The following is a 20,273-nucleotide window of genomic DNA, read 5'->3' as shown; positions in this document are numbered from 1 at the left end:
GGTCAAAAAGTAGGGGTGATGAGGGGAGGAGGTCAAAAAGTAGGGGTGATGAGGGGAGGAGGTCAAAGTAGGAGTGATGAGGGGAGGAGGTCAAAGTAGGGGTGATGAGGGGAGGAGGTCAAAGTAGGGGTGATGGGAGGAGGTCAAAAAGTAGGGGTGATGAGGGGAGGAGGTCAAAGTAGGGGTGATGAGGGGAGGAGGTCAAAGTAGGGGTGATGAGGGGAGGAGGTCAAAGTAGGGGTGATGAGGGGAGGAGGAGGAGGAGAGGCTAAGGGGGCTGAGTGTGGGAAGGCCTCCTGGAGGAGGTGAGCTCTCAGTTGGGCTTTAAAGGGAGGAAGAGATCTAGCTTGGCGGATGTGAGGAGGGCGGGCATGGCAGGCCAGGGATGGACAGTGGGACAGGCGAGAAGGAGGCCCAGTGAGGAGGTGAGCGGCGGCAGAGAAGGAAAGAGAGGTAGGAGGGGGCCAGGGGATGGATGGCCTTGAAGCCGAGAGTGGGGAGTCTTTGCTTGATGCCTCGATGGGCAGGCGACCACGGGAGATTTTTGTGGAGGGGGGGGTGACGTGCCCAGAGCTTTTCTGCACAAAGACGATCCGGGCGGCAGAGTGAAGTGTAGACTGAAGCGGGGAGGGACAGGAGGCTGAGGCAGTCCCGTAGGCCGGAAAGGATGAGGCGCTGGCTGTCCTCGGGTGGTGGCGGCGGCGGCCTTGTTGGGATGGAGGGGAAAGTCGGCATGGACAGGACGATGGCATTGACGCCAGTCTAACCGTTTTCTTTCGTTGTCCGCCTCCCCCTTCTAGCCTGCGAGCCCCTTGTTGGGTCTGTTGCCCAGCTGTACTTCCCAAGCCTTCGGTCCGGCGCCCTGCACACGGTCAGCGTTCGGTAAGTACGACGGAATGAGGGAAGGGAGGAAGGAAGGAAGGAAGGGAGGAAGGGCGGGCGGATCTTGGCGGTGTCGTGAAGGTGAGGGAGAAAAGGGTTTCGCTGGTTGAGGAGATTGATTTCTCCCCGCCGTTGGGGCGGGAGGGCGGAGGGCTGAGGGGAAAGGAGAAGGGGCGGGCGGAGGGCAGAGGAGGGGGCCCCGGGCTGACGGCTGAGGGGAGAGGAGGAGGGCGGGGCGGGGAGGGGCGGGCTGAGGGGAGGAGAGGGGAGAGGGGAGGAGAGGGGAAGGGGCTGAGGGGGCGGGCTGAGGGGACGGGGGAAAGGAGGAGGGGGCGGAGGGGGCGGGCTGACGGCTGCGGGGAAAGGAGAAGTGGGGCGGGCTGACGGCTGAGGGGAGGGGAGGGGCGGGCAGAGGGGAGAGGAGGGGGCCCCGGGCTGAGGGGAGGAGCGGGCTGAGGGGCCAAGGGAGAGGAGGGGGCTGAGGGCCTCGGGCGGACGGCCGGCGGCCGTCCCGGTGTCCCCTCCTCCCAGGCCTCCGGGGGCGGGGCCTCCTCCTCCTCTCATCCTTCTCCCCCTCCTCCTCCCCCCGTGCAGGTGAGAGGCCGCGGGGCCGGGTGGCCTAGTGCGGGGGGGGGGGGGGGGAGGGAGAGGGGAGCGGGCCCGGCGCCCCCCCCCCCCCCGCCCCCCGCCAGCGCCCCCCGAGCCGGCCGCAGCCAGGCCCCCGCCTCCCAACCCCGAGACCCCCCACGCCCCCCGCCCCCTAACTCCCCCCCCATTTTCGGAGCGGCCGCCCTGGGCAGAGCGAGCGCTGGGCGGACCGACCGACCGACCGACCGACCGACCGGCCGAGCCACCCGGACGGGACGGCGGAACAACCGACCGAGGCTTGACCCGGGCCCCCCAACCCGGGCCCCCCACCCGGGCCTCCCGCGTAGTTCTGTGCCCTGCTCCTGCTCTCGCCCCTGCCCCTTCCCCTTCCCCTAGGCCTGCCCCTGCCCCTGCCCCTGCCCCTGCCCCGGGCCAGCTCCTGCCCCTGAATCCTGCCCCTGGGTCTTGCCCATGCCCCTGAGTCTTGTCCCTTCCCCTAGGCCTACCCCTGGCCAGCTCCTGCCCCTGGGTCTTGCCCCCTGCCCTGCCCCTTCCCCTAGGCCTACCCCCAGCCCGCCCCTGCCCCTTCCCCTAGGCCTACCCCCAGCCCGCCCCTGCCCCCAGGCCAGCTCATGCCCCAGGGTCTTGCCCCTGGGTTTTGTCCCCGTCCCTGGCCTGCCCCTTCCCCTAGGCCTGCCCCTGCCCCTGCCCCCGGGTCTTGCCCCCGCCCCTGGCCTGCCCCTTCCCCTTGGCCTACCCCTGGCCTACCCTTGTCCCGGGCCTAGCTCCTGCCCCTGGGTCTTGCCCCTGCCCCTGGGTCTTGCCCCTGCCCCTGCATCTTGCCTCTGCCCCTGGGTCTTGCCCCTGGCCTGCCCCTGCCCCTAGGCCTACCCCTGGGTCTTGCCCCACCCCTGGCCTGCCCCTTCCCCGACCCTGCTCCTGCCCCTTCCCCTAGGCCTACCCCTGCCCCTGCCCCTGGCCTGCCCCTGCCCCGAGCCTGCTCCTGCCCCTGCCCCTCGGTCTTGCCCCTGCCCCGAGCCTGCTCCTGCCCCTGCCCCTCGGTCTTGCCCCTGCCCCGAGCCTGCTCCTGCCCCTGCCCCTCGGTCTTGCCCCTGCCCCGAGCCTGCTCCTGCCCCTGCCCCTCGGTCTTGCCCCTGCCCCTAGGCCTACCCCCAGCCTGCCCCTGCCCCTAGGCCTACCCCCAGCCTGCCCCTGCCCCGGGCCTACCTCTGCCACTGGGTCAGTCAGGAGGGTTCGTCCCTTCCTCGGGCTCCTTAGCTCATCCCATCTTCCCTCTCGCTAAATAACCGAGGGTTTTCTCATCCCCGGGAAGGCCGAGGGCTTCCTTGGGCTCTCTCCCACGGCACCTTCTCCAACCACCGTTAGCGCCGTCTCCCCTCTTCCCCGGTCGCGGGGTGCCAGGCTCTCCCCGCGCTCGGCCACGGACACGTGCCCTTCTTCCCCGGGCCCCTGGAATAGGCCGGCCCGGCCCTGGGAGACGGTCCTGGGTTCGGTCAGCTCCTCCTGCGACGCCAGGTGGTCTTGGACGAGGTACCCGATGGCCTCCGAGCTCCGCCGTTGGGCGAGATGGGCCCTAGGATGATGATGATTGTGGTATTTGTCGAGCGCTTACTATGTGCCAGGCGCTGTACTCGGCACTTGGGTGGATGCCTGCAAATGGGGTTGGACACAGTCCACATTCTGCATGGGGCTCAGGGTCTTTTAATCCCCTTTTACAGATGAGGTAACAGGCACGGAGAAGTGAAGTGACCTGCCCAGTTCCCCACCGAACATGGAAGGTAAATAGATGGAGCACTTCCCAACTCAGGACTTGGTGAGAAGACGTCAGAGATGACCCTTTGTCTTTCTCCCAATGTGTACTTTTTTAAAATGGTATTTGTCAAGGTCTTACCGTGTGTCCGGCACTGTACTAAGTGCCGGGGTAGATCTAGGCTGATCAGGATGGATACAGTCCCTGTCCCACGTAGGGTGCAGAGTCTCAATCCCCATTTTACAGATGAGGTACCTGAGGCACAGAGAAGTAAAGTGACTCGCCCAGGGTCACCCGGCAGACTGGGATTAGAACCCAGCTCTTTCCGACCCCGGGCTCTATCCAGTAGGCCACGCTGCTTCTCATGTTGTTTCTGCGCTTCTGGGCCTGTCCGCGTTATTTCTTACCCAAGTCGGGATTTGAAAGCGCTGGGAATTTTCCACATGGGCCAGAAGAAGAGGGAAGAGTCAGAAAACGGTTCATAAAAAGAAACAAGCCCCGGACATTCTTTCAATGGAAGGCAAAGGAATTGTGCCGGATTTGGGCGATTGGATGTACTCTTTATCTTGAGTTTGGGAGAGATAGTGTCTATTAATAATAATAATTGTGGCATTTGTTAAGTGTTTACTATGTGCAAAGCACTGTTCTAAGCGCCGGGGAGGTTACAAGGTAATCAGATTGTCCCACGTGTGGCTCACAGCCTTAATCCCCACTTTACAGTTGAGGTTACTGAGGCACAGAGAAGCTGAATCGCCCAAGGTCACACAGCTGACAATTGGCGGAGCCGGGATTTGAACCCATGACCTCTGACTCCAAAGCCCGGGCTCTTTCCATTGAGCCACGCTGCTAATCTGTTGGCTCTTGGCTTAGCGAATCCCTAATACTTTTGTGGTGGAAGGAAGTGAAACCTTTCTGGTTTTCGTGGAGCCTGTTTTCCCTCTCCCGACTTTCTTTTTTGTTGGGTTGTGGTGGCGGGGAAGCAGTGTGGTCTCGAAGAAAGATGGGAATCGGGGACCATGGGTTCTAATTCGAGCCCTGCCACTTGCCTGCCGGGTGACCACGGGAAGTCATTCGTTCATTCATTCATTCATTCAATCATTTATTGAGCGCTTACTGTGTGCAGAGCGCTGTACGAAGTGCTTGGGAAGTACAAGTTGGGGGGCAGAGAAATAGGGGCAGAAAGGGGGGAAGGGATGGGTGAGGGCAGAGAGGGAATTTGGGGGCAGAGAAATAGGGGCAGAAAAGGGGAAGGGGGAAATTGGGGCAGAGAAATAGAGGCAGAAAAGGGAGGAAGGAGAGGATGAGGGTCATTGGACTTGTCTGTGCCTTAGCTTCCTCATCTGTAAAATGGGGATTCAGTACCCGTTTTTGCCTCCTGCTTGGCTGGAGAACCCCGTGTGGGACAGGCACTGTTTCGGACCCGATTATCGTGTCTGTCCCCCCAGCTCTTAGCTCAGTGCCCGGCACGCGGGAAGTGATTAACAAATACCACTGTTGTCATTATGATTTTCTTCTTCTTCTTCTTCTTCTTTCAACGCGCAGGCCCAGTCACGGAGGACGTGACTTGAGTCGGGCCCGGCTCCCGGCGGGGCGTTGGCCCCGAGGCGGCCTCCGCCCGCCCGCCCGCCCGCCTGGGGGCCGGCTTGGGCCCGCGTTGAGGGCGGAGGGGAGTGACGTTCCCGGCAGAGGAGGATGAACGCGACGGGCCAGCTGCGGGCCGCCCTCAACGCCACGCCGCGGGCGCTGCCCTCCCCCGGGCCCGCCGGGCCCGCCGCCGCCCCGCCGGGGGCCCGCGACACCGTCCACCCGGCCACGCTGGCCGGCTGCACCGTCCTGCTGGCCGCCACCTTCGGGCTGGGCTCCTACGGCAACCTCGTCGTCTTCTCGTCCTTCTTCGACCCGGCCTTCCGGAGGTTCCGCACCCACTTCGATTTCCTGACCCTGAGCCTGTCCCTCTGCGACCTGCTGGTCTGCGGGGTGACGGCGCCCATGCTGGCCTTCGGCCTGCTGGCCGAGGCCGCGGCGGCGGGCGTCCCCGGCGCCTTCTGCCTGGCCTTCCACCTGAGCGGCTCCGGCTTCGTCCTGGTGTCCCTGAAGACGGTGGCGGTCATCGCCCTGCGCCGGCTGCGCGTGGTGCTGGGCCGGCAGCCCGACCGGCCGGCCTCGCTCCCGGCCGCGCTGCTCCTCGCCCTGGCGCTCTGGGCCGCCGGCTTCACCCTGGCGGCGCTGGCCACGCTCCGGCCCGCCCGCTCCCGCCCCTGCCTGCCCCTGGCCGGCCCGGCGGGCGGGGAAGGGAGGACCGTCCTCTGCCTGTACGCCGTCGACTTCGCCCTCTGCGTGGCCGTGGTGTCCGTCTCCTACGTGACCATCGGCCGGGCCCTGTGGAGGAACGCCCCGGGGCGGAGGGGCCCCCCGGGCCCGGCCCCGGGGGGCGCGCGGAGGCCCGGCCAGGCCTCCCACCGGAACCCGAACTACGACCGGCTGCGGCCGGCCTCGGCGGCCGCGCTGGCCCCCGCCAAGGACTCGCGGGCGGTGCTGACCTGCGTGGTCATCGTGCTGTCGGCCCTGCTCTGCTGCCTGCCCCTGGGGGTGGCCTTGGCGAGGGCCGCGTGGAGCGGGGGCGGGGGCGGCCTCCTCTACCAGTTGGAGCTGTGCGGCTTCACCCTGGCCTTCGGCAAGTCGGGCCTCAACCCCTTCATCTACTCGCGGAAGAGCTCCGGCCTGCGGCGGAAGGCGCTGGGCTGCCTCCGGGCCCTGCCCCCGGGCTTCTGGGCCCGCTGCCGCCGCCACCGCCACCTCTGCTGCTGCCGCCGCCGCCACAGGACCCGCCTCCGCGCCCTGGGCAAGGGCAGCCTGGACGTCAACAGGAACAAGTCGTCCCACCACGAGACCAACTCGGCCGGCGTGCTGTCTCCCAAATCCCGGGACGCCGGCCCGAGCCCCGGGGCCTCCGCCGGCCCCGGGCCCCCGGGGCCCGGCAGCTCGACGCCCAGCGACACGCGCGTCGAGCCCTTCTACGGCGTCTCCGACGGCAGTCCCTCGCGCCAGGCCGGGGCCCCCGACGGCCAGCCGTCCGCCGCCTCCGCCTTGGGCTCGGCCCGGCCGCTCGCCGCCGTGGACCACGGGCCGGACGACGGCACCGCCGCCGCCGCCGAGCTGGGGGCCGTCCCTTCCGTCTGACGGCGGGCCGGGCCGGGAGACACCTCAACCCCCTCTCGGTGGCGGGGCAGTGGGTGTGTTTTTGGAGCCCGGGGGAGAGATCCTCGTTCCAAACTCGAAGGTCCAGAAGGCCGGCGATCGGGCGGGCCGAGGAAGCGGCACGGCCTCGTGGGCCCGAGAGTCAGAAGGCCGTGGGTTCTAATCCCGGCTCCGCCGCTTCTCTTCTGCGTCACCTTGAGCGAGTCATTCCACTTCCCTGAGAAGCAGCGTGGCTCAGTGGAAAGAGCCCGGGCTTTGGAGTCAGAGGTCGTGGGTTCAAACCCCGGCTCCGCTAATTGTCAGCTGGGTGACTTTGGGCAAGTCACTTCACTTCTCTGGGCCTCAGTTCCCTCGTCTGTAAAATGGGGATTAAGACTGTGAGCCCCCCCCGTGGGACAACATGATCACCTTGTATCCCCCCAGCGCTTAGAACAGTGCTTTGCGCATAGGAAGCGCTTAACAAATACCATCGTTATCATTATTATCATTCTTCTCTGGGCCTCAGTTCCCTCGTCTGTAAAATGGGGATTAAGACTGTGAGCCCCACCGTGGGACAACCTGATCACCTTGTATCCCCCCAGCGCTCAGAACAGTGCTTTGCACATAGGAAGCGCTTAACAAATACCATCGTTATCATTATTATCATTATTCTCTGGGCCTCAGTTCCCTCATCCGTAAAGTGGAGATTGAGACTGTGAGCCCCACGTGGGACAGGGACCTGATTACCACAGAACTACCCCAGCGCTTAGAACAGTGCCTGGCACATAGTAAGCGCTTAACAAATAGCACCATCATCATCGTCGTCATCGTTAATCACGTACCCTTCCTCCAACCCGGTGGCGTCGTCTTTCTCAGAAACCTTAAGGCTCGCCTCTAGTTCCGGCGGGTCGTTTCGACGGGCTCCCCAAATTGCCTCGCTCCTCTCTTTCCCTAAGACTTGGGCAAGACGCGAGAAGTGTGCGGGTTAATCATGTGGCCCGGGGCAGCGGGCTGGCCAGTCTTTTAGACTGTGAGCCCACTGTTGGGTAGGGACTGTCTCTATATGTTGCCAATTTGTACTTCCCAAGCGCTAAGTACAGTGCTCTGCACATAGTAAGCGCTCAATAAATACGATTGATGATGATGGGCAACTGGGACCCCGCTAGCTCAGTGGCCCCACCGAGCCTGAGGGCCAACTGGAAGTTGCTGCTGAGTGTGGCGAGACCCGGATCCTGACTCGCGGGAGGCCGGTCCAAAGAGAAAGGTGCTTTTCGCGTGTGGGCGGTTGGAAGGGTTCTGCTCCGTGCCGGGAGCTTGGAATAATCAGCTCCGTCTCCTTGCAACAGAAAGGGCCCCATCGAGGCCGAAAGAGATCTTGTCAAAGCTTAGGACTTCCATCGGAAGCATTCGAGAATTATCTTTACGTGGTGCAAGCGTGAGAATCGGTTTTTGCTGAGAATACTGGATCTCAATTCCCTCCCCTTCTCGACGAAGGGATTTTTTCTATTGTTTCATCATCCCTGAGAGTCTTGAGAGCTAACTATGTGCAGAGCACTGTACTAAGCACTTTGGAGAGTACAAGTGACAGCAGCGTTAGTAGACATTCCCTGCCCCTCGTTTCTGGTGAAATGTCTTTACGTGGTGCAAGCGTGAGAATCGGTTTTTGCTAAGAATACTGGATCTCAGTTCCCTCCACATCTCGACGAAGGGATCTTTACTATTGTTTCATCATCCCTGATAGTCTTGAGAGCTAACTATGTGCAGAGCACAGTACTAAGCACTTTGGAGAGTACAAGTAACAGCAGCGTTAGTAGACATTCCCTGCCCCTCGTTTCCGGTGAAATATCTTTACGTGGTGCAAGCGTGAGAATCGGTTTTTGCTGAGAATACTGGATCTCAGTTCCCTCCCCTTCTCGATGAAGGGATTTTTTCTATTGTTTCATCATCCCCGATAGTCTTGAGAGCTAACTATGTGCAGAGCACTGTACTAAGCACTTTGGAGCGTACAAGTGACAGCAGTGTTGGTAGACACATTCCCTGCCCCTCATTTCTGGTGAAATATCTTTACGTGGTGCAAGTGTGAGAATCGGTTTTTGCCGAGAATACTGGATCTCAGTTCCCTCCCCTTCTCGACGAAGGGATTTTTTCTATTGTTTCATCATCCCTGGTAGTCTTGAGAGCTAACTATGTGCAGAGCACTGTACTAAGCACTTTGGAGAGTACAAGTGACAGCAGTGTTGGTAGTCAGAAAGTCTGTGAGCCCCCCGTGGGACCAACTGATCACCTTGTAACCTCCCCAGTGCTTAGAACAGTGCTTTGCACATAGTAAGCGCTTAACAAATACCATCATCATTATTATTATTACGGTGTAGCGGTAGGGAGAGGCGAAGTTGGTTTGAAATAAAGCACCCCGGTGCAAGGCGATTGGGGGTTCAGATGAATTGGGCACAGTCACTTTATTTTGCAGCAAATGCAGGCGTGTTTGTTACTGGAGCCAGGAAACCATTGTCCCAGGGTTATCTTGATGAGAACTCCTCCACGGACAGGCTTGGTGCGGGGAAATGGGAATGAGCTTCCCCCCTTCTAGACCGTGAGCCCGCTGTTGGGTAGGGACCATCTCTATATGTTGCCAACTTGTACTTCCCAAGCGCTTAGCACAGTGCTCTGCGCACAGTAAGGGCTCAATAAATACAATTGAATGAATGTATGAATGAGCTGAGCAAAACTGTCTCTCACAGTGGAAGAGGGCTTCGTCGGGGACAGAGCTGGCCAGATAAACGGGGATGCTTTGGCCTCGAGTCGTTGAACCCGGTGAAAAGGCATTAACGTCTCAGGCGCCTTTGGGTTTGGACTTTAGTCACCCGTCTGTCCTTGAGATAGCTTGGCGTTCGACTGGCCGGAGGTGAACCTCTCGTGGCCCTTCCCGAGTCGAGTATTCAGGGAGTCTGTCGAAGGCAGATGCCCACCGTTGCAGGGAAGGCGATGAACCGGGTCCAGTCGGGAAGTAGAAGATGTCATTTTGTTTGGCGGCGTGGGAGAGATTTAGAAATTAGGCACCTGAAGTCCCAAGCGCAGCTATATCTTTCGCGACACGGAAGCAGCGTGACTCAGTGGAAAGAGCCCGGGCTTTGGAGTCGGAGGTCATGGGTTCAAACCCCGGCTCCACAATTGTCAGCTGTGTGACTTTGGGCAAGTCACTTAACTTCTCTGTGCCTCAGTTGCCTCATCTGTAAAGCAGGGATTAAGACTGTGAGCCCCCCGTGGGACAACCTGATCACCTTGTAACCTCCCCAGCGCTTAGAACAGTGCTTTGCACATAGTAAGCGCTTAATAAATGCCATCATTATTATTATTAGAGTGAAGAGAACAGCCAGGGAACAGATAGATATCTGTCCTTTTAGTTTGTTCAGTTTCTCGTTTCCCCCTCTAGCCCGGACTTAACCCTTGGAATCGATTCTCGAGGTGACCTCGGTCTGATTTCAAAGGAGCCATCATCTTCCTCCCCTACACCTTTCCACAGTTGTTCCCATTCCTCTGACATCGACCGCTAATTTTAGCGAACCTTCTATGTCCGAAGGGTACCGGGGTAGCTAGAGTCAGTTTCCAATGTCAGTATCCAGTTGTGTCCAATCTGATTATCTTGGATCAATCATATTTATTGAGCGCTTACTGTGTGCAGAGCACTGTACTAAGCGCTTGGGAAGTACAAGTCGGCAACATAGAGACAGTCCCTACCCAACAGCGGGCTCACAGTCTAGAAGGGGGAGACAGAGAACAAAACCAAACATACTAACAAAATAAAATAAATAGAATAGATATGTACAAGTAAGATAAATAAATAAATGGAGTAATAAATATGCACAAACATATAAACATATATACAGGTGCTGTGGGGATGGGAAGGAGGTAAGATGGGGGGGATGGAGAGGGGGACGCCGGAGAGAGATGTATCCCACGTAGTAAACGCTTCACAAATCCTGCAGTTACTGTTGGAATCAGACGTGTTTTCAATTCCCTGTTTTTTTTGCAGTTTGATGATTGCTTTATTTAATCTCACTGCAACTGTTTTGGGGATCTTTTTTTGCAGTTTGAATATGAAGTAATTGCTATTCAATAATACAAAGTTGTTGTTTTTTAAAGAACCTCACACTTTCTCTTTTAAATGATCGTGAAAGGAGAGGATTTTCTTAACTCCCTCTGGACTGTAAGCACTCCCTCTGGACCGTAAGCTCGTTGTTAGCAGGGAATGTGTCTTTTATTTTTTGTGCTGTACTCTCCCAAGCCCTTAGTACAGTGCTCTGCACAGAGTAAGCGCTCAATAAATTTGATCAAGTGAATGAATCCTGAAAGAACTATCATCATCATCATCAATCGTATTAATTGAGTGCTTACTATGTGCAGAGCACTGTACTAAGTGCTTGGGAAGTACAAATTGGCAACATATAGAGACAGTCCCTACCCAACAGTGGGCTCACCCCAGGGGAATGGCAAGGTGGTTTTTTAATCTGCCGGTCCCAATATTTTCGCTTCAAATAGCCCCGGATACGGAAGTCCTTGTCTGAAGGAAGGACTGATTTTGCCCCACATACGCCCATGTCCCCCGCTGTCTGTATACGAGGTCACCGAAGCTGTTGATAAAATCGATTTTTACTACTTTTTATTCCACCAGTGCTATTTATTGTTACTGTATGCAGAACATTTTGCCGAGTGCTTGGGAGAGCACAATGCAAGAGAGTTCGTGGACACGTCCCCTGCCCACAACTAGTCGAGAGACTGTATTCCTAATTCTTCCCAGAACTTTCCGAGTTGAGCCGTATGACTAATTTTTAGATGGTTGAATGAAGGTCCGGGTGATGGTCGTCCGATCCCTCCAACAACAGTATTTATTGAGCGACTTCAGGGGGCAGAACTCTACTGAAACCCTGGAGAGCATAATAGAGTTCAGAAGTCTGATCCCTGCCCTCGAGGAGTTTATAGTCTAACCGGGGAGACAGACATGAAAATAATTTACCGATGAGGTAGGTATATCAATTACTCAGGTGTGCGTGGTGATTGACTGAGCACCTAATGTTTGCAGAGCAAGTCCACTAAGCAGTGGGGAGAATACAGTATGATGGAATTAACAGAGGTGATTCCTGCCCTCGAGGAGCTTACGGTCTTGCCAGGGAGCCGGACGCTAAAATAAATTAGGGATGAGAGTAAGCGGGAAGTGAATCGGAGGGCATTATTTGATCCGCGTCCCTGAATCCCCGGTCTGTCGCTTTACCCTGTTGGGGCTTCTGGGACGAGGTATCCGACGCGTGACTTGAGACGGTGGCGAACGTCAAGAGGAGTTCGTTAAAAAGGCCAAATGATATTTGTTTTATTTTGAGTTTGGGATTATATCCCTGGCACGAGGTCTGTATTTGGAGGAAGAATTACACTTTGAAGACAACTCAACCCGGACACACCAAGTATTACATTTGTCGACGCCCTTCAAGACACTCTACACGGGCCTTGACTTGCATTTATTTACGATTTGGAAGATTTTCAGTCCCCACTGCCCCCTTCCCCATCGCCGGCACCACGCAGGTGAGGGCCCGGGATCGAGCAAGGGTGCGACCGGATCGTGTGTCAGCCGGGCAGCGTTGTCGCTCCTCCAGATGGGCCTCGGAGCTGCGGATCGAGCGATGCCTTTTCCAAAACGTTTTGTAATGCTTGTTCTCAAGTTGTCAAACCCAGATTTGTAATTTCTAATGCTTTTAAAATAATGTTTGGAGAATCGAATATTAAAATCTGCACCATTTCTGAACTTTTGATCGCACTGAGAGCCCTGCTTGAAATGTGTGCCTGAGCATAACTTTTAAAGTGCATAGGACAGTGCCACCTGATTATCTTTTATGTTCCTCACCTCATAGAACAGTACTTTTTTTTTGATGGCAGTTGTTAAGCGCTTACTATGTGCAGAGCACTGTTCTAAGTGCTGGGCACATAGTAAGTACTTAACAAATACCACAACTATTATTATGAAGGGTTTTTGTGCAAACAGCAAAGCCTGTGATGAGACCGTTGGCTTTTCCTTAATTTTACCGCTGCAGGTTTGTTCTTTTTATGTCTGGGGGAGACATGATCATGGTGGGAATATCAGAGTGACTGGCTTCACACGGCAGTCCCGAGGGATCGGTCGACGAAGTAGCAGGGAATGTCCCTGTTTATTGTTGTACTGTACTCTCCCAAGCGCTTCGTACAGTGCTCTGCACCCAGTAAGCGCTCAATAAATACGATAGAATGAATGAAGTCAGTGGGGAGAGGCCTTAAATGGAGCCGGCTGTCAGAGTGGTCCCCGACACTCTTTCTGAAGTTTCGGGCTGAATGGATTTCTAGGACGTGATGGTTTTGCTGCTCCTTTCTGAATGGAAACCGTGGAACATTTCTATTTTGGGCCTGCCCTGTGGCGTTCGCTCCACTGCGCAGGGAGGTAGAGCGGGAGCCGATCGGCGCCCGAGGGAAGCCGACGTGGAATCGGAGGCTGATCTGGCGGGTTTTGATGGTGCGCTTCAGGATCGCCCGGGGATAAGGATCGCCCGTGTCAGCGCAAGATACTCATGAGGCCCTCACCGCCCCTGCCTGCACAGGCAAGTGTTCATCTTTACTGCTTTTTTTCCTCGGTAAATACACGGGAATGAGGAGAGCAGAAATGTAGTCCTCCCTTACTAGTCTCCCCATTTTTTTTTTTAATTATTGGCATCTGTTAAACGCTTACCACATGCCATGTCCCGTTAGGTCCTGTTCTAAGCACTGGATTCGTCGTCGTCAAGTGCTGTCGGATCGTTTCCGATTCACAGCGACTCCGTGGACCCATCTTCACCAGAACATCCTACCGTCGCCCCGTTCCGGTACGTATACCCATAGGGTTGTCTCGGTAAAAATACGGAAGCGGTTTACCGCTGTCGTCTTCTGCGAGCGCTGGGGTAGATAAGGTAATCGGATTGGACACGGTCCATATCCCATTTGGGGCTCACAGTCTTCATCCCCATTTGACAGAGGAGGGAACTGAGGCACAGAGAAGTGAAGTGACTTGCCCACGGTCCCACAGCAGTCAATCAGTGAAGCATTTATTAAGCTTCATTAATAATAATAATGGCACTTATTAAGCGCTTACTATGTGCAAAGCACCGTTCTAAGCGCTGGGAAGGTTACAAGGTGATCAGCTTGTCCCACGGGGGGCTCACAGTCTTAACCCCCATTTTACAGATGAGGTAACAGGCACAGAGAAGTTAAGCGACTTGCCCAAAGTCACACAGCTGACAATTGGCGGAGCCGGGATTTGAACCCATGACCTCTGACTCCAAAGCCCCTGCTCTTTTCCACTGAGCCACGCTGCTTCTCAGTAATTTCTCAGTAAATTAAGCATTTACTGTGGGCACAGCACTGAGCTAAGTACGGTGAGGAAGCATAAAAAGAGTTGGTAGACACGTTCCCTGGCCTCTCGTCCCCACTGGCGGCTGGGGTGGGAGGGGGGGGTCCCCAACTCTCGCCAGGCTGGGAACCCCAAAAACAACTTCTAGTGGACCCTAGCTGGCCACTGGGCTATCAAGCATTCAGCCTGTCCTTAAAGGATAAGTTTTTTCCTCCCTATTTGGCCACCTTAGGCATCGTCTTTTAGACTGTGAGCCCACTGTTGGGTAGGGGCTGTCTCCATATTCATTCATTCATTCATTCAATCGTATTTATTGAGCGCTTACTGTGTGCACAGCACTGTACTAAGCGCTTGGGACGAACAAATCGGCAACATATAGAGACGGTCCCTACCCAACAACGGGCTCACAGTCTAGAAGGGGGAGACAGACAAGAAAGCAAGTAAACAAGTGTCAATACCATCATAATATTCCTTCTACTAAACTCTCCAATGCTCAGTTCTGCACTGTGCCTGGTTGGAGTCACGGCCGTTTTGTGAAAAAAAATGAAGGGAAACTGGAGGAGGTTGATGGGGAAGTAAAAATACAATTATAGAAGCAGCGTGGCTCAATGGAAAGAGCACGGGCTTTGGAGTCAGAGACTGTGGGTTCAAATCCCGGCTCTGCCAATTGTCAGCTGTGTGACTCTGGGCAAGTCACTTAACTTCTCTGTGCCCCAGTTATCTCATCTGTAAAATGGGGATTAAGAATGTGAGCCCCCCATGGGCAACCTGATCACCTTGTAACCTCCCCAGCGCTTAGAACAGTGCTTTGCACATAGTAAGCGCTTAATTATTATTATTATTATGGGATTTGACAAGAGACTGCGTGAGAAATATGTCGCCAACTTGTACTTCCCGAGCGCTTAGTACAGTGCTCTGCACACAGTAAGGGCTCAATAAATACGATTGATTGATTGATTGATTGAAGGTTGGAGGTTTTCCGGGGTCGTGGGGTGGCTGGACTAAGACGGGACCTGTCTGCTCTCCACCTGCTCCCAATTAAAGCTTTCAAGTTTCAAGGGGAAGCCGCAACCGCCTAGTAGGCCGCTTCTCATCCCGGCCTCAACCCTCTGTCCGTCGTGTGACCTTGGCCAAGTCCCTTCCCTTCTTTGCGCCTCAAGTCCCTCATCTGCAGAATGGTGGCTCGCTACCCGTTCTCTCCTAGACCGTGAACTCCGCTGCGGGGCAGGGACGGTGTGCGACCTGATTATCTTGCATTGCCGCCGGGACTTAGTGCGGCGCTCGGCCATAGTAAGCGCTTAACAAATACCGTTATTATTAATTAAAGCTCTTCCTGACAAGGGCCTGACTCTTCATGAGAAGCAGCGTGGCTCAGTGGAAAGAGCCCGGGCTTTGGAGTCGGAGATCAGGCGTTCAAATCCCGGCTCCGCCGCTTGTCAGCTGTGTGACTTTGGGTAGGTCACTTCACTTCTCTGTGCCTCAGTTACCTCATCTGTAAAATGGGGACTAAGATTGTGAGCCCCACATGGGACAACCTGATCACCTTGTATCCTCCCCAGCGCTTAGAACAGTGCTTTGCACATAGTAAGCGCTTAACAAATACCAAAATTATTATCATTATTATTATTCTAATCCCGGCTCCGCCACTTGTCAGCTGGGTGATTTTAGGCAGGTCACTTCACTTCTCTGTGCCTCAGTTCCCTCATCTGTAAAATGGGGATTAAGACTGCGAGCCCCATGTGGGACAACCTGATCACCTTGTATCCCCCCAGTGCTTAGAACAGTGCTTTGCACAGAGTAAGTGCTTACCAAATACCATCCAAAAAAACCCACTTCTCCGTGCCTCAGTTACCTCGTCGGTAAAATGGGGATTAAGACTGTGAGCTTCTCGTGGGACAACCTGATTACCTTGTATCTACCTCAGTGCTTAGAGCAGTGCTTGGCACAGTGCTTAGCACATAGTAAGCGCTTAACAAATACCACCACCATCGTCATCTTCAGTTCCCTCCTCTGTGTCTTTTCCCCCAGGTCGGCAACTTGCTCAACTTACTTTGAATTTGAGTCTCGGGGTTGGAAGGTGATAAGGGGACTGTGTTTTGTGCAATGAGGAGCCGGAAGGTAGGAGACCAGGGTTCTAATCCTAGTTATAATAATAATAATAATAATAATGGCATTTATTAAGCGCTTACTATGTGCAAAGCACTGTTCTAAGCGCTGGGGAGGTTACAAGGTGATCAGGTTGTCCCACGGGGGGGCTCACAGTCTTCATCCCCATTTTACAGATGGGGTAACTGAGGCCCCAGAGAAGTGACCCGCCCAAAGTCACCCAGCTGACAAGTGGCGGAGCCGGGATTTGAACCCGTGACCTCTGACTCCAAAGCCCGGGCTCTTTCCACTGAGCCATGCTGCTTCTCTAGTTGTGTCCCTGGCCTGCGGTGTAACCCCGTAACCCAGTTTTAAACAGTCTGATCAGTCTGTCCCCCACCTGGGGCTCGCAGTCTAAGGAGGAGGGAGAATTTTAGCCCCATTTTACAGACGAGCAAAGAAGCGCGGTGAAGTTAGGTGATGTGGCCAAGGTTACCTTGAGAAGCAGCGTGGCTTAGTGGAAAGAGCCTGGGCTTTGGAGTCAGAGGTCATGGGTTCGAATCCCGACTCTGCCACTTGTCAGCTGGGTGACTTTGGGCAAGTCACTTCACTTCTCTCTGCCTCAGTTATCTCATCTGTAAAATGGGGACTAAGACTGTGAGCCCCACGTGGGATAACCTGATTACCTGTATCCACCCCATCACTTAAAAAAACTAGTGCTTTGCACATAGTAAGCGCTTAGCAAATGCCTTTATTATGAAGAAGCAGCGTGGCTCGGTGGAAAGAGCCCGGGCTTTGGAGTCAGAGGTCATGGGTTCAAACCCCAGCTCCGCCAATTGTTCAGCTGTGTGACTTTGGGCAAGTCACTTCACTTCTCCGTGCCTCAGTTCCCTCATCTGTAAAATGGGGATTAAGATTGTGAGCCCCCTGTGGGACAACCTGATCACCTTGTAACCTCCCCAGCGCTTAGAACAGGGCTCTGCACATAGTAAGCGCTTAATAAATGCCGTCATTATTATTATTATTATTATTATTATTATTACCTCCCAAGCAACCGGTGGAGCCAGGAATCAACCCTGATGTCCGGACTCCCGTTTCTTGTGCCCTCCTCAGTGGGCCCGGCTGCCTCCAACTGGTAGGTCGGTCAGGGCTGGCCGAAGCAGACCACGACCACTACGAACGTGAGCCATCGGCGAGCGGGCGTGGGAGACGTCAGAGGCTCGGCGCCATCCGTACGGAAGGTAAGCGTGTTTCCGGCCGGGGGTCCCGGGGAAAGCCCACCGCCGCCACTCCTGCTGGTCTCGTTGGGGTCAGAGTGTGCGAATGTGTGAGGCCTGGTCTCTGAGCTCCTCCCACGGCCCGCCTTCCATCCTCCTCTATGAAGGCTTAGTGGCTAGAGCCTGGGGGCTGGGTGTCAGGTCATGGATTCTAATCCAGCCTCCGCCACTTAATAATGAAGGCATTAAGCGCTTACTATGTGCACTGTTCTAAGCGCTGGGGAGGTTACAAGGTGATCAGGTTGTCCCACGGCGGGCTCACAGTCTTCCTCCCCGTTTTACAGATGAGGGAACTGAGGCCCAGAGAAGTGAAGTGACCCGCCCAAAGTCACACAGCTGACAAGTGGCGGAGCCGGGATGTGAACCCATGACCTCTGACTCCAAAGCCCGGGCTCTTTCCACTGAGCCACGCTGCTTCTCTACTTGTCTGCTGTGGGACCTTGGGCAAGTCACTTCTGAAGCAGCGCGGCTCAGTGGGAAGAGCCCGGGCTTTGGAGTCAGAGGTCGTGGGTTCAAATCCCGGCTCTGCCAATTGTCAGCTGTGTGACTTTGGGCAGGTCACTTCACTTCTCTGTGCTTCAGTTACCTCGTCTGTAAAATGGGGATGAAGACTGTGAGCCCCCCGGGGGACAACCTGATCACCTTGTAACCTCCCCAGCGCTTAGAACAGTGCTTTGCACATAGTAAGCGCTTAACAAATATCATTATTATTATTATTATTATTCTCTGGGCCTCAGTTCCCTCATCTGGAAAATGGGGATGGAGCCCCATGTGGGACAGGGACTGCGTCCAACCCGATTGGTTTTGTATCCACCCCAGTGCTTAGTTCTGGGCCTGGCACGTAGTAGGCCCTTAGAAAATGCAATTATTACTACTCAACTTCGTAGCAATGGGGGCAGAGTGGGAGCTGAACAGTTTAGAAAAGAAGTCGGTCTGTATTTTTTTTTTTAATGGTATTTAAGTGCTTACTATCTGCCAGGTGTTGAACGGTTTGGAATCAAAAGGAAGAACCAGTCAGTGCAACTTCCTTCCAGGCATGAATTGCTTTAAGCCTGTTTGTACTTTTTTAATTTTAATGGTATTTGTTAAGCACTTACTATGTGCTATTCTAAATCCTGGGATAGATACAAAGCATTCAGGTCAGATCATCATCATCATCAATCGTATTTATTGAGCGCTTACTGTGTGCAGAGCACTGTACTAAGCGCTTGGGAAGTACAAGTTGGCAACATATAGAGACAGTCCCTACCCATCAGTGGGCTCACAGTCTAAAAGACAATTTGATGCAGTCCCTATCCCACCTGGGGCACACAGGCTTAATCCCCATTTTACGGAGGAGGGAACCGAGGCCCAGAGAAGTGAACCCAACATCATACAGCAGGCAAGTAGTGTGCGCCCGTTGTTGGGTACGGATTGTCTCTGTTGCCAAATCGTACTTTTCAAGCGCATAGTACAGTGTTCTGCACACAGTTAGCGCTCAGTAAATAAGATTGAAGTGGTGGAGCCAAGATTTAGAAACCAGGTCTTTCAGATTCTGAGGCCATTATGCTGCTTCTCTATGCTTTATGGGCTTCCTTGTTGTCAGTGGTATTTATTGGGCGCTTACTCTGCGCAGAGCAGTGTACTATGTGCCTGGGAGAGCCAAGACAACAGAGTCGGCTTGAAGTGGGATCGGCCCAGGAGCAATTTGATTTCTGCGGACGGCACTGTGAAGGCCTGGGAAACGGACTGGGTTGCTTGGCTGCACTTTCCCTGAAGTGGGATTGTCCCAGGAGCAATTTGATTTCTGCGGAACGCACTGCGAAGGCCTGGGAAATGGACTGGGTCGCTTGGCTGCACTTTCCCCCGGGGAAGGCAGGACCGTGATTTCTGAGCCTGGCGCTTCCAAAGATGCAACGCGGTCTAGGGGGAAGCCTGAGGGCTTGGGAGGCAGAGAACCTGGGTTCTAATCCCTGCTCTGCCACTTGCCTGCTGCGAGATTCACTTCTCCGCGTCTGTTTCCTCTTCTGCAAAACGGGGTGTCAAGAACCGCTCTCCCTCCCTCTTACGCTAAGCATCCTACATGGGACAGATTGTCCAACCTGACCGTCTCACGGCGAATCCCAGCACCTGGCCCATAGTAAACGCAAAGCAAACACCACGATCATTACCTTTTCCTCGGGACAAGTGGGGAAAAAGGAAAAGGAACTAAAGAGTGAGTTTATCAAACTAATCATTTATAGTGCTTGTTAAGTGCTTACTATGTGCCGAGCACCGTTCTAAGTGCTGGGGTAGATACGAGTTAAGCAGGTTGGACCCAGGTGGCTCTCCCCGTTTCTCTTCTGGGGCCCCGAGGCCAAGGCCCCAGTGGTAGACGACGCCGGTCGGTCTTGTACGCATCTGGCCCAGCCCGCACCCTCCGCTCCTCTGCCGCTAATCTCCTCACTGTACCTCGTTCTCGCCTGTCCCGCCATCGACCCCCGGCCCACGTCCTTCCCCGGGCCTGGAATGCCCCCAATCCCTCTGCCCATCCGCCAAGCTCGCTCTCTTCCTCCCTTCAAGGCCCTACTGAGAGCTCACCTCCTCCAGGAGGCCTTCCCACACTGAGCCCCTTCCTTCCTCTCCCCCTCTCCATCCCCCCATCTTACCTCCTTCCCTTCCCCAGAGCACCTGTATATATGTATATATGGTTGTACATATTCATTACTCTATTTATTTATTTATTTATTTATTTTACTTGTACATTTCTATCCTATTTATTTTATTTTGTTGGTATGTTTGGTTCTGTTCTCTGTCTCCCCCTTTTAGACTGTGAGCCCACTGTTAGGTAGGGACTGTCTCTATGTGTTGCCAATTTGAACTTCCCAAGTGCTTAGTACAGTGCTCTGCACATAGTAAGCGCTCAATAAATACGACTGATTGATTGATTGATTCCTCTCCCCCTCGTCCCCCTCTCCATCTTACCTCCTTCCCTTCCCCACAGCACCTGTATATATGTTTGTACGTATTTATTACTCTATTTATTTTACTTGTACATATCTATTCTATTTTATTAGTATGTTTGGTTTTGTTCTCTGTTTCCCCCTTTTAGGCTGTGAGCCCACTGCTGGGTAGG

General features: G+C 55.0%; 1 protein-coding gene across 1 annotated transcript; it reads left to right on the top strand.

The window, feature by feature from the left end:
* The first annotated feature begins 4,933 nt into the window (after positions 1-4,933).
* GPR75 (G protein-coupled receptor 75) lies at positions 4,934-6,421 on the top strand. The gene has a single exon (XM_038751601.1). It carries the CDS (start codon positions 4,934-4,936, stop codon positions 6,419-6,421), a length of 1,488 nt encoding a protein of 495 aa, XP_038607529.1.
* The last annotated feature ends 13,852 nt before the right edge of the window (positions 6,422-20,273 follow it).

Source organism: Tachyglossus aculeatus, chromosome 9 (genome assembly GCF_015852505.1).
Source record: "Tachyglossus aculeatus isolate mTacAcu1 chromosome 9, mTacAcu1.pri, whole genome shotgun sequence".
NCBI lineage: Eukaryota > Metazoa > Chordata > Mammalia > Monotremata > Tachyglossidae > Tachyglossus > Tachyglossus aculeatus.
Note: the sequence above shows the minus strand (reverse complement) of the source record. Positions and strands in the feature narration are given on the sequence as shown.